Source organism: Diachasma alloeum, unplaced genomic scaffold (assembly GCF_001412515.2).
Source record: "Diachasma alloeum isolate Michigan unplaced genomic scaffold, Dall2.0 Dall_scaffold_01898, whole genome shotgun sequence".
Taxonomy (NCBI): Eukaryota; Metazoa; Arthropoda; class Insecta; order Hymenoptera; family Braconidae; genus Diachasma; species Diachasma alloeum.
Genome location: NW_021681954.1, coordinates 18,553 through 32,614, shown reverse-complemented (window position 1 = coordinate 32,614; position 14,062 = coordinate 18,553). Strand labels below are relative to the sequence as shown.

General features: G+C 38.1%; 2 protein-coding genes across 3 annotated transcripts; one reads left to right on the top strand and one right to left on the bottom strand.

Moving 5' to 3' along the window:
• Positions 1-5,403: 5,403 nt before the first annotated feature.
• Positions 5,404-7,604, bottom strand: LOC107046758. Its single transcript, XM_015269461.1, has 2 exons — positions 7,357-7,604; positions 5,404-7,225 (listed from the first exon to the last, which is right to left on the bottom strand). The coding sequence occupies exon 2, from the start codon at positions 7,147-7,149 to the stop codon at positions 5,743-5,745; it is 1,407 nt and encodes a 468-aa protein (XP_015124947.1). The 5' UTR covers positions 7,150-7,225; positions 7,357-7,604; the 3' UTR covers positions 5,404-5,742.
• A 4,064-nt stretch (positions 7,605-11,668) lies between these two features.
• LOC107046759 lies at positions 11,669-13,827 on the top strand. 2 transcript variants are annotated; one of them, XM_015269463.1, is made up of 2 exons: positions 11,669-12,103; positions 12,213-13,827. In XM_015269463.1, the coding sequence occupies exon 2, from the start codon at positions 12,289-12,291 to the stop codon at positions 13,687-13,689; it is 1,401 nt and encodes a 466-aa protein (XP_015124949.1). In that variant the 5' UTR covers positions 11,669-12,103; positions 12,213-12,288; the 3' UTR covers positions 13,690-13,827. The 2 variants fall into 2 exon arrangements, with proteins under 2 accessions (XP_015124949.1, XP_015124948.1); XM_015269462.1 differs by having other exon boundaries at positions 11,669-12,108.
• Positions 13,828-14,062: the final 235 nt, after the last annotated feature.

Sequence of the window (14,062 nt, the reverse complement as noted above, 5' to 3'; positions counted from 1 at the left end):
TTCCGACTCAATTATTTCCTTAGACTGTATTTTTATTTGCCCATAAAGATTTATTTGCTGACGTGCATGTAACTCCCACTCAAACTCACACAGATCGTCTGCAGCAAATACTGAATCCGTTAAGCTCACTCTGTTTAATCTACGTGGTACAGCATTTTGGATGAATATCAGGTATTTATTGAATAATATTATAATTAACGAGAATGGTCTTGTAAATTCAAAAAATCAAGTTTATGAAACTTGATTTCCATCAAATATTAGATTATATGGAGTAAAAAAAAAACATGGATTTGTATTATATGACTTTTGAAGTCATGTAGAGATGGAAAACATTGATAAAATGATAATTTGTGATTTTTAAGAAAAAAAAGAGTTTCGGACGAATCACTCTATGCCAGGATGTACTGAATCGATTGGCACAAAATTTTATACACGAATGTAGGCCAACCATGCAAAATAGTAGCCAGAATCTCAGATGTTTAGTCCATGTTTAACGCTCATTATAGAGCCCACATTGGATTTTAATTTACAAAACTAGAAAAACGGTGATATCTTGAAAACTTTGTATGGGCGACTATGCATATTTTGATTGATCTTGATAGAAGATACCATGACGAATATTTTGAAAAAAAAAAAAGTCAATCGGACCAGTAGTTTTGGAGATAATGAGCATTACAGTTTTTCACAAAAAGTTGAATATCTCCTAAACTACTTGTCCGATTCAGCTCATCCACAATCCCATTCTGTAATATCATAAAAACTACAGTCGTACCAAATTTCAACTTTCTATCTTGAGTTTTCAAGGCGCTATCGTGCTTACAACGATTTTTTCATAAAAATGAAAAATGCCAATTATTATTCGGTTGCCCATGGTTTCATAGCAATATTATGATTTGATTCGACAGATATTGTCGCAAGGAAGATTTTGGCATCAAAAAAATTGAATTCGGTCATGTAGTTTTTGAGATATTGAGCAAAAAAATTTTTGAGAAATTGCTGTATCTCCAAAACTACTGGGCCGATTGAGCTGAAACTGCGCCCAGAAATGCTCCAAAGTAATACCAACTATGTAACAAAATTTCAGATTTTTAGCTTTAACTTTTGTCCTTTATTTGTCGTTATTTATAAAAATTTTCGAAAAAATCGACCCACACTTTCGGACACACGTACATACATGGTCCTCAAACTTCGTATTTTTACGTTTCAGACCATTCTACATCATTTCCAAGCAAAATTAGCGAATCGAAAAATCGACCGATTACAAAGCTTCCATTCGGAAGCAAAAATATAAATGGGGCAAAATGGGTCTGTTTGCTATTTCCCAAATTGACTCTCCCCCCCTCTCCATCATTAAGAAAATAATGGGGCAAAATGGGTTTGTTTGTCATCCCCCGCGTTGACACCCCCCTCCCTCCGTTCGCACTCATTAAGAGAAGAATGGGGCAAAATGGGTTTGTTTATCGTTTTCCGACTTGACATCCGTCCCTTCGCTCATAAGAAAAAAAATACAAATGGGGCAAAATGGGTCTGTTTGCTATTTGCCAAATTCACTTCCCGCCCGCGCCCCCTCACCCTCATTAAGAAAATAATGGGGCAAAATGGGTTTGTTTGTCATCTCCCGAGTTGACACCCCCCCTCCCTTCCGAAATAAAGCCCACAATAATGGATTTCAAAATTCAACAGAAGGAGCAGAATGGGTTCTTGAGCCGTTTCCCAAATTAACTCCTCCCCCCCCTACTCCCCCGACCGCCTCTCGCTCATCAGGGAATATACAACAAATGGGGCAAAATGGTTTTGTAAGCCATTTCCCAAATTCACGTTTCCCCCCTCATGCTGATTAGGAAAAATGGGGTGGAATGGGTTTGTTTGTCGTTTCCCGACTCGACATTCCCCCCGCCGCCCTCTCGCTCATTAAGAAAAAAAATAACAAATGGGGCAAAATGGGTCTGTGAGCCAGTTCGCAGATTGACCTCCCCCCCACACTCATGAGGAAAACAGTGGGGCAAAATGAGTTTGATTGTCATTTCCCGAGTTGACACTCCCCCTCCCCTCGCACTCATTAACAAAGAAACAACAAATGGAGCAAAATGGGCCTGTTACCTATTTCCCAAATTGACCCCCCCCTGCCCCTGATTATGAAAACCGTGGGGCAAAATGGGTTTGTTTATCATTTTTTGAGTTGACACCCCCCCACCCCGCTCGCACTCATTAAGAGAATAATGGGGCAAAATGGGTTTGTTTGTCATTTCCCAAATTAACTTCCCCCCTCGACCCCTCTCGCTTATTAAGAAAATAATTGGGTGAAATTGGTATGTTTGTCGTTTCCCGACTTGACATCCGTCCCCTCGGTCAAAAGAAAAAAATACAAATGGGGCAAAATGGGTTTGTTTGTCGTTTCCCGACTTGACATCCGTCCCCTCGCTCATAAGAAAAGAAAACACAAATGGGGCAAAATGGGTCTGTTTGCTATTTGCCAAATTGACTTCCCCCTCTCCCCCTCACGCTCATTAGGAAAACAGTGGGGCAAAATGGGTTTGTTTGTCATTTCCCAAGTTCACACCACCCTCCTCCCCCCCATGAAACCCACAATAATGGATTTCAAAATTAAACAGAAAGGGCAGAATGGCTTCGCGAGCAATTTTCCGTGTTGACACCCCTCCTCCCCTCTCGCTCATAAAAAAAAAAAATAACAAATGGGGCAAATTAGGCCTGTTAGCTATTTCCCAAATTGCCCCCCCCCGCCCCTGCCCCTGATTATGGAAACCGTGGGGCGGAATGGGTTTGTTTATCATTTCCCGAGTACAACATGGATGTACCATGGAACCTCAATCGCCAGGGCAGCAGTTCTCAAGCTCTTGGGATGAAATTTCCCAAAATTTCGATTCCTTTAAAATGAAACTGTTTTTCTTCAATCAATGCATCTTCATATAAGTTAGTGCTCATTATTTTGTAAAAATGAAAATACGTGAAAAAACGTAAAAAATAATGTTTTTTCACATATTCTACTTCTTTTTCCAGAATAATGATGCGATTTAAATTTCTTTTTCAATCGTTGCATGTTAATGGAACTTAAAATTGATTAGTTTATGGAGATCGTCTCAGCGGTTCGTTAGTTATTCGCATAAAACATGTAAAAAATGAGTTTTCTTTAAAAATTCAACAATTTTACCGAGAGTAATAATGGGATTTGATTTTTTTCGGTACGATCGATGCATCCATATATCATTCAATTTTTATTGGATGCCAGGCAAAATCGTCTCAGCCATTTTCTCGATATATCCAGACAGAAATGTCAAAATTGGCTTTTTTTAGTAAACCGAAAAATGGGAATTGGTCAGGAAGTTATTGGTTCGACCCGTAATCGATCCCACCCACTCCAGCCCATACGCAATGCGAGCGAGCGACCAACAAACCAATTGAATTTCAACCTACCCGCGACGGAAGCGAGCGACCAACGACCGAGTCGAATGTTTTTTCATGCAATCGATGCGTTTTCACGTAATTTGAAGCTGATCAGACTTTGAACCACATTGTTTCAACGGTTTTCCAGATTATTAATAAAACTAGTGCAAAAACGTTGAAAAATATCATTGTTTTGTAAATTCCATTGTTTCTCCTACAGAAATGATGGAATTGATTTCTCTTCATCATTGTCGAATGCAGTGTTGTATGACTGAAGCAGGAGTGAAATTCCAGCGGAATTGTCTCAGTAGTTGTAGAGTTATTCAAATGTAAATTTTCCGAAATTTTGAAACTTTTTTGAAATTTTTCTCTCTGTTAAGAGTGCCAAGTGAAAATGTTTAATAAATCAACAGAAATTCCATTTTTTTTCCTGTAATAGCGAGAAATATTAAAAAAATTTAGATGACAATCTTGACCTTTCAACTGGTATTAAATATTGAGAATTTAAATAAACAAAATTTGAAGATCCAGCATTGGCTCTTATGAGGTTATGCACTAAAATAAAAGATTGGCCAATTTAGAGATTCACGAAAAATCCCGAAAAATATGGAAAAAATGTAAAAAAAAGATGAATCGATTGATCCGGGCGAAATCAGAAGAACCGGGGCAAATAAGGACGAAATCTTAATTTTTCGACTCACTTCCGGGGAAAAAAATCGCTCGTAGCAAAATGGATGATACGCGACAACAGCGCACACAACTGTCCTACTCCGCTTGTACGCCCCCCGACAACATAATCCTACCTGTCACTCACGATGGACGTTTTTTCAGAGTGAATTTTAGGATTTCAAACATAATTATCAATCAATGAGACTCGAATGGTGTTTATAATTGAATTTCAAACGAATTGTGCGAAAGAACATTGGTCTCAGGATCTACTCATCTCGGGAAATCATTTCAATGGATCTTGTTATGACTAACCAAATGTCCAACAAAATGTGTTTCTCGACATTTCACTCTTAAAAAATTCATTATATTGAATCTGGATATATTAATGACTAGTGGAGAGAATAAAGAAATATTGGAGTCTGGGGGTGAGGGATGGGTGATTAAGAAATAGTATATTATAATAGTATTACGAACAATATTTTTCATCACAATGTGGTGGAAATTGGACTTTTAGGCACGCGGGGTGTGTCGAAAAGTTCACTTTTTGTCACAGCCTGATGAAAATGACGGTGTTTTCATTATCACCTAGCGTATCAAGTTCTACTACACGCCGTCCGTGGAAAATGAAAGGTTCTTCCTTCGATTCTTCCTTCGGTTTTCTTGCTTCTGATTTTTTTGCACTTTCTTTCAGTAATTTTTGTTGCTCGTGATAATTTTTTACACCCTCTGGAGACCTGATTTCACGAATTTTACATTTTTGGGAGATAAACTGTCCCCTTTTGTCACGCAATAAATTTGTATTTTTGTCTGAGGCCATGGTTTGTTCACAGGCATGTATAACCTCCAACACACGTTCGAATATGAACAAAACCTCGCGCCTCTACCATCAACTGACAGCAGCGGTGTTGCCACGATTCCCACCGGATATCACCATTTAGTCAATAAAAGAAATATTTTTTAGTCGAAAAAATAAGAAGAAAATTTTACATGTATTACATCCCAACTCAATTTGAATATAAATTGGCGAGATGAATTAATCAAGTTAACACAATCTATTATGCAAGGTTTTTGAAAAAAATGACCAATTTAGTTGTGCACTTGACCCACTTGGCATCCTTAAATGAACAAGAAAAGAGAATTAATCGGCAAGTTGGTGGTTCGATTCATAATGGGTCACACCCACTTCAACTCATTCCAACCGGTCACACTCCAATCCGGGAGCGAGCACCGGGCACTGATTTTTGAAGGATTTTTTTTTCTACAGAAAAAGTAAAAAACATTTTTTAGTTTTCTGAATTAGCAAATCAATCTAATCTAAATATTGAATACTACCTGGAGAAATTACAAGGTTGTTTCCTGTTCTTTAATGAAAATGATTCAAATCACAAAAACGATCCAAAACTCGAAGAAATTAGAATGAGAATCTCGCTGTCTTTCACACTTTTCAACTTACGATGAGAATGTTGGAACATCTTATATAGTTTTCCAATACAGGAAATTAGAGCTCAATAAATGAAAACAAATATTGCTTGGAGTATAAATTCAATTTCAGTTGGAAAATTCACTGTTTAATTGATTCAAATATCTGAATTATTTTCAAGCCCAAGGACAAACATAACTTCACGTTACATTGATTCAGATAATTTTTTGATAAAAACAGAGCCCTGGCCCTCACTCCAGCCTTCTCCTAGTTCCCGGAAGCCAACTGATTTGATACTTGAACCACTCTCGTTCTTCTTGAGAGACAAGAACTTTTGCGATGAATTCCTCCTCAAAATGAGAGTCAATGCTGCGCCACCCATCCATTATCTTATTCAACAACGTCTTCCTCATGCCCTTTAATTCTTCATCCTCTAAGATGTAATTGTATAATCGCACGTTCTTCAATTTTTCTAATAACCCCAAGGCTTCAGCGTCATTGATAGACTTTTTCAAATTCTTCGGATTCATCGTCCAAATTTCACAGAAAATCCTATGATACTTCACATCATATTGAATGAATTGGTGCAGGTCATCGATATTGTTAAAAATACCTACGAATATTGGACCGTAATCAATGGAATCGTGATAGAGCAACGATTCTCTGAGCAGCGCCAAAAATCGATTATCATGAGGCCAGTTCAACATCTGTCGCAGCACAAATCCCCAACGCAATAATCCGATCCTCACGTCATCGAGATGATAAAAAGATAGCTGCTGAAAAAGGAATGAAAGGAAGTAATTCCCTCCCCTTTTCTCTTTCAGAAGAAAAGTGTTAGCACCATGGGAATATTCATGATTGATTATGTGACCAATATTCGTAATTGTTCTCACTCTTTGTTTGTCATCCAATAATTTCCAAAAATATTGGAGTGCCTGATAATTGCCACTGACAAATGAATTGACAATTATAACCTCTGAAAGCGAACTAACCCCATCATAATAACTTGCATTCCATACTCGAAATGAAGCACCTGTTGCATTGGGGAGCTCATTCTTCATACGAGCGACCCAATAAATTTGGAGAATATAGTCACATTCATGTTTTTTATCAAAGCCAAGATCATGGATGATATCGTGTAAATCTCTCCAACTAACCGACTGCTCCATCTCCGATAGTTTTGGCCAAAGATCATTCATGCAGTCCTCAAGGCAATATCTGGACAGCTCCACCCACGTTGTGTAATTCTCTGAGAAGCATTTGGAGTAGTACAATGCTCTCATTATATCAGCTAGATGTAAACATCGATCGTTCCTCCAGTGGATGCGGTCCATGTAACTACTGATTTGGGCATGCTTCTGCCTTGATACATCTCCAATAACGTCAGGGTAGATCCATTCTAACTCGCTGAAAACATCACACATCTGCCATCCCATTGTTGCAATTGCGAGCATCAATTCCTCTTTCGCTGGCTCAGGGAGAATCAACTGATTCATCACACTTGTTATAGCACGAGGCACTGTCTCATCTCTACGAGTGACCCCCGTTTCTAGGAAGGATTCCAGGACGTTTTTCAAGTGCGAATGCCTCCATAGGTGTTTGGAGACTGCCATGGCTGCCAATCGGCAAAGACTGAAATCGACATGATAGGTTATCATTGTGGCAGTTGCAGGAGTCCTAACCTCATTCCTTTGTGGTCATCTTTATATCGCGTTCTTCCATTAATGAGATCACCTGACGAGAAATAGATTAAACTGATTAGTGAGATTGATTAAATTCATTGGCGAATTTTTTTTATTGGGAGAAATAATGATAATTAACGGATTCAAGTTTCATTGAAATTTCTGAATGGAAATAATTATTACCTTATGCTTTTTCTCCAATGCTCATTGTGGAGATGGTCAAAGAGAAATAGATTAATTAGTATTGAGTGCTTTTAGTGGTCGATTTCAATTATTTACTGCGTTCCAAGCCTTTTTGTTTATTTGTCGTTTGAATCTACTGGCGTAACGCTGAGCCTGTTTCCATCGTGAGCATGGATGGCACTTGGGGTCAAGTTGGGATCTATCTTGAAATAGCAACGCCTGGAAACGCCACTGATCCTTGAAGGCGAAGGATCGCATGGAGAGAGTATGTAGGCTGAAACGCGTTCGTATTAGAAGACCAGCGTGGTTCTACCGCATTGCCTCTATTCAAACTCCATTGAAGTTGTAATTAACGCTCTTCATGTTTATCTTATAGTCTAATGGGTTTCCACCGTCTTGCGCATTATTAGGCGGAAGGTTTTGGTCAAAATAATTATCATACGTTTTAATCCATTTTTCAATATTATATAAAATGAATCACTAGGGATTTTAACCCTCTAAAGTGAAAGTCGGCCTGAGTAGTACTTTGTCCGGCGGAGTGGGAACGGGAAATTCTTACGGAATGTACGTAGAGTGGTAGAAAAACCTATTCACTTCAGAGGGTTAAGGATATCCAAGTACTTTGATCATTTTTTCTCCAGTGAAATGCGTTTCTACGTTTGTAGTCGAACATGAGAGCTTTCCCTTGAGCCTCAGTTGACCCTTCATTTCTGATCCTTAATTTTGGAATCTTATTTCGAGCGCCGAATTTTCATCGGAAGTCGATTTGGATTTTTACAATATAGAGATTTTGAAAGAATCATTTTTAAAAATTGTAAAGATAAAAAACAATCGTCCATTGAATAATTATGAGTCATAAATAAAAAGGAATCCGATCAGTAAAATTTCCATTCACTCTTGAATCTTTAAGAATTTTATTTTTTGTTAGCGTCATGTTACTTTTCTTCAACAAAATTCTTCCCGCGTTGTATTGAAAATTCTACTAAGTTTGCACGGATCCTATTGAAAAATAGTATACATTTTCTACGCATTTAAAAAAAATATAAATATTCAATAAAAATTATTTCGCAAAATCAATGTTAATCAAACTTTCGATACAGCTTGTCCCATAAAGATTGTTTGTACAGGAATTCTTCGGCTTGAATTTTTCTTGTTCTCTCGCTGGAGCTTTCCAATGACAGAATGAATTGTATAGAAATTGAAAAATCTGCTGACCTTTTTCCAAAAATATATTATTCTCATCGTTTGAAGTCACGTGATACTACTTGCATGGTACAGTGCTTACTCCCTAACGCTTCAGTTCCCTAAAATTTCAGTCGAAGTTGATTCCCCTACCATCGACAACGTAAATGTGTTTGGGTAAATTTGTGTGTCCTTCTATGCGACGGGACTGCGCAGTAAAATTACCCTCGGCGTGTACAGTGAAACAGGCAGATTCTTTCTCTTCGTTTATCTCTTTCCTAGCTCCGCCTCCAACGGAAGAGTAAGGCCTTCCCGAACATTTAATTCCTTAAGGGTGCCAAGTGAAAATGTTTAATAAATCAACAGAAATTCAATTTTTTTTCCTGTAATAGCGAGAAATATTTAAAAAATTGAGATGACAATCTTGATCTTTCAACCGGTATTAATTATTGAGAATTTAAATAAACAAAATTTGAAGATCCAGCATTGACTCTTATGAGGTTATGCACTAAAATAAAAGATTGGCCAATTTAGAGATTCATGAAAAATTCCGAAAAATATGGAAAAGATGTAAAAAAAAAAGCTGAATCGATTGATCCGGGCGAAATCAGAGGAACCGGGGCAAATAAGAACGAAATCTTAATTTTTCGACTCACTTCCGGGGAAAAAAATCGCTCGTAGCAAAATGGATGATACGCGACAACAGCGCACACAGCTGTCCTACTCCGCTTGTACGCCCCCCGTCAACATAACCCTACCTGTCACTCACGATGGATGTTTTTTCAAAGTGAATTTTAGGATTTCAAACGTAATTATCAATCAATGAGACTCGAATGGTGTTTATAATTGAATTTCAAACGAATTGTGCGAAAGAATATTGGTCTCAGGATCTATTCATCTCGGGAAATCATTTTAATGGATCTTGTTATGGCTATAACCAAATGTCCAATAAAATGTGTTTCTCGACATTTCCCTCTTAAAAAATTCATTAGATTGAATCTGGATATATTAATGAGTAGTAGAGCGCCGTGCGTGGAAAATGAAAGGTTCTTCCTTTGATTCTTCCTTCGGTTTTCTTGCTTCTGATTTTTTTGCACTTTCTTTCAGTAATTTTTGTTGCTCATGATGATTTTTTACACCCTCTCGAGACCTGGTTTCACGAATTTTACATTTTTGGGAGATAAACTGTCCCCTTTTGTCACGCAATAAATTTTTATTTTTGTCTGAGGCCATGGTTTGTTCACAGGCATGTATAACCTCCAACACCCGTTCAAATATCAACAAACCCTCGCGCCTCTACCATCAGCTGACAGCAGCGGTGTTGCCACGATTCCCACCGGATATCACCATTTAGTCAATAACACAAATATTTTTTGGTCGAAAAAAATAAAAATAAAATTTTACATGTATTACATCCCAACTCAATTTGAATATAAACTGGCGAGGTGAATTAATCAAGTTAACACAATTTATTATGCAAGGTTTTTGAAAAAAATGATCAATTTAGTTGTGCACTTGACCCACTTGGCATCCTTAAAATATCGGCCATTCCTAGCCTGCACTGATTTTCTGTGGTTTCCTATGCTACCACTATGCTCTATAGGAGGGCGAATGCGGTACTGTTGGACTGGCGAGTCCGTTCCCTTCGTTTTCAGAGGTGGGAGATATGGATGTGCGTGGGGATTAGCCGAAGTGGGGATAGCTACGAAGGGAACAGACTCGTCAGTTTGCCTATACACGGAGAGAAAAATACACGACAATCTCGTGAAAGGTCCCTCCAAAAATTAGTGTGTCCACCGACTCGGGGACGTATCGGAGAAATGTAACACTCCTATCATTCGGAGGAGCAAGGTAGAAAATAGTAGGTGGCACTCTACGAAGTCGCGCGCTCGGGTATTCAAAAATTAGTATGCCATCCACTAAAATTTGCACTCCATGCGGTACTCCACGTGCATTGCGAGGCCAATTCATTTTTCCAATCACAGAGGTCACTACTTAGTAAAGGAGAGCAAACGAAAATTCAGTGAGTGGCACACTAAAATGTGGAGAGGGCCCCGCCAGTTTTTCGTCTCTGGTTCCATAAAAATACGATTCCTCAAACTAGTTTCTAATGAGCGGAAAGAAGTCGGGTGCTGGCACACGAAAGTTTGGAGAGAGGTAGTCTGAATTATGATTGTCAGAATCCAATTTGTATAGAGTATTCTCCATTCTTTTGTGCCCCTTTCGGTAAATCCCATGCGTTGGTGAGAAGGTACACTAATTTTTGAGAGATTTTTCTCTCCGTGTACAGTGTATAGAATCCACAGCCGCGTGCATGAGGTTGGATAGTGTGCCGAAAGAGACCCACAAAAAGGGACTCTAAAGCCAATTACCTTCATGGTACTTTTTTCAGACAAATGTGTAATCATGTGATATCGGGCAAAAAAGTAGTTGCTGCCGAGTGTAAGAATGAAATCACACTCTTCAGGAAGTCCTTTTTTTCGTATGTATCCTACAACATTTTGTAATCCTATGAGAAAAAGCCGGTTCATTGCGTGTGATGCGTATAAAAAAGTGCCTTTTCTTTCACGTGTATAGTTGGGCATGCTTCACCATAGGTGAGTATTTTTGTGAGTTAGTTGCCCGTAGAGCGCAAATCTGATTGGCAAGGTTGGATCGTTAAGGGTATTATGGCGGGGTCCATAGCTGGAAAAAAAATCAGAGAATTCAATGGAAATTGCTGAACAGATGATTCGATCCATTTGAGAGCCGCGTGCAAAATGTCAAGATCCCTACTTAAACAATAATAATGGGAATAATTTTTGAAGTTGCTACTTTTACACGCAGTTGAATGGGGCATAGGTAATTTTTGTAAATTTCCTACGTTATCGATAGATCAATAACGTAGGAAAAGCACTAAAATTACCGATGCTCCAGTCAACCGCGTGTAAAAGTAGCAACTTCAAAAATTATTCCCATTACTATTGTTTAAGTAGGGATCTTGTCATTTTGCACACGGCTTTCAAATGGATCGAATCATCTGTTCAGCAATTTTCATTGAATTCTCTGCTTTTTTTTCTAGCTATGGACCCCGCCATAATACCCTTAACGGAAATATTTCCGATCCACTCGAGAATAGGTCCCCAGAACAGAACGATCGTGGTTAGGTACCCTCACGCTCTCGAAGCGGTGATAGGTTATCAGATCGTGCTAGTGTTGTTAATGAACATACCCTCAACATATTCGTTACAATCCTTATAAGATTCATTGAAGCGTTGGGGCCTATGAAATTATTCACAATTTCATAAGTCTTGCTCCTGTTTGTTTATTGTCATTATTCTCACGAAATTCTGGAAATTCACAAAGTGGCGATGTCTGTAAGCTTCTCATAGAAATTTTTATAGACAAATTGTGTATAGAAATAACTTCCTCTATTTGGGTCGACGAGGGAGATGTCCCAGTAGAAACAGTTGAAACTAAAAGTAAACAGAAGACTTGGAGACAGTAAACAATTGAAATTGACCTTTCAATTCCAATTGAAACATTTCCCTTTGATATTCTCTGCAACGAGTACTGGAAAAAAAGTGTAAGGTGATGATTATTTCCATTCACTAATGTTAATAAAAGTGACATTCGTTCATTATCAGTATTTCTCCAAAAAAGTAAAATTCACCGCTGAATAAATCTTTCCTCAGGTGACCTCCCCAGTGGAAGAATGTGATATAAAAATAAGAACAAACGAATGAGGTTAGGACTCTTTCAACTACGACCATGACAATATATCACGGAGATTTCAGTCTCTGCCGATTGGCAGCGATTGCAGTTTCCAAACAGCTATGGAGGCATTCGGCCTTGAGAGACGCTATGGAATCCTGCATAAGAGATAAAACCTATCCCGGATCGATAATGCCTCGTACTGTAACAAGTGTGCTGAATCATTTGATTCTCTCTAAACCAGTAAAAGATGAATTAATGTTCGCAGTGGGAGCAATGGGATCGCAGATATTGGATATTTTTAATGATTTAGAAGTTGTGTTTCGTGGCGTTAGAATAGGGTCCTTAGATCAGGAATGGGACAATCTCGGCGATTACATGGAGCACATTCATTGGATTGATTATAAATTTTTGGATATAGCTGACACACTAAGATCATTGTACTTTTCCAACTGCCTCCCAGTGAGTTCCGCTACGTGGGCTGTATTCTGCAGATGTTGCCTTGAAGACTGTATCATAGATCTTTGGGGAAAACTACCAGATGTGGAGCGAATTATTAATTGGAGAGATCGTTATATGAACGTTCATTATGGATTGGAAGATGTTTGTCCAGTTTATTGGATGGCTCGTATGCAGAATGAGCTAGATGGCGAGATCAGCAGTGACATTCTTAGCTCATTTCGCATATATAATCTTGATTATTATGATCCTAATTATCAGCTCCCAGAGATTATGTTTCTTAATGCGTTTGTCGGTGGCAATTATTCGGCTTTTCAATATTTTTGGAAGTTATTGGACGACTACCAAAAGATTAGAATAATTACGAATATTGGTCAAATATTAATCAATTGTGAGGATGATACCGTTGCACGAGATTTGCTTCGTCCAGGGCAAAAAATAGGGTCCTTTTTTATTTTATTCTTCCTGCAAAAATCATCTCTTTACAATCTCGATGATGTAAAGATTAAATTATTGGGTTTTACGAGTGTACTGAAACAGCTATTAGAGTGCTGGCCTTATGAAAATCTATTCCTGGTGGCGCTCAGAGAATCTGCGGATCATAACGATACGCTTGACTATGCTACCATATTATGTGATATTTTTAATAATATTCATTCTCAAGATCGATTCCTTGAATATGATGTGAAATATCGCATGATTTTTTATGAACTTTGGGCAATGAAACCGAAGAATTTGAAAAAGGCTGCTGTTGATTGTCAAGTGTTGGTTATGTTACAGACATTGCACGATGTCAACTTATACAATCACATCCTGAGGGATGAAGAATTAGTGGGAAGGAGGAAGGAAATATTAAATTTAATAATGTCTGGATGGTTCGCGACGGACACAGATTTTCATGCTGAATTCGTGGAAAAAGTTCTTATCTCTCCAGAGGAAAAACTGTGGTTCAGGTGTCAGTCCATCTTGCCTTCGGAAAATAGGACATGGCTCAAGTGATTGTTAATAAGGAGAAGAGGACCAAGGCTCTCTTTTTATGAAACACTTATCTAAATCAACAAAATCTGAATTTATGTTCCTCCTTCTTGAAAATAATTCATACAGATATTTGTATTAATTAAACAATGAATTCTCGAACTGCAATTGAATTTATACTACACAAAGAAAAAAAATTCTGGTATCTGAAACATATTTTCTTGAGGCAAGTAATTTTTCTTCAATTGTTTAAGTATCTGAGACATCTCAACTCACGGGACCCCAGAAAGGTCTCATGCTTTAACTAATTCTTGTACTCAAGTAGGATTTCATCGCAAATGAACTCACTCAAGTCGCGTAGAAGAATTGTCAATCTTCAAGTATACTATTTATGGTT

Excerpts from the sequence above, each read along its gene's own strand:
- LOC107046758 (XM_015269461.1), bottom strand. The coding sequence starts at position 7,149 with ATGATAACCTATCATGTCGATTTCAGTCTTTGCCGATTGGCAGCCATG.
- LOC107046759 (XM_015269463.1), top strand. The coding sequence starts at position 12,289 with ATGACAATATATCACGGAGATTTCAGTCTCTGCCGATTGGCAGCGATT.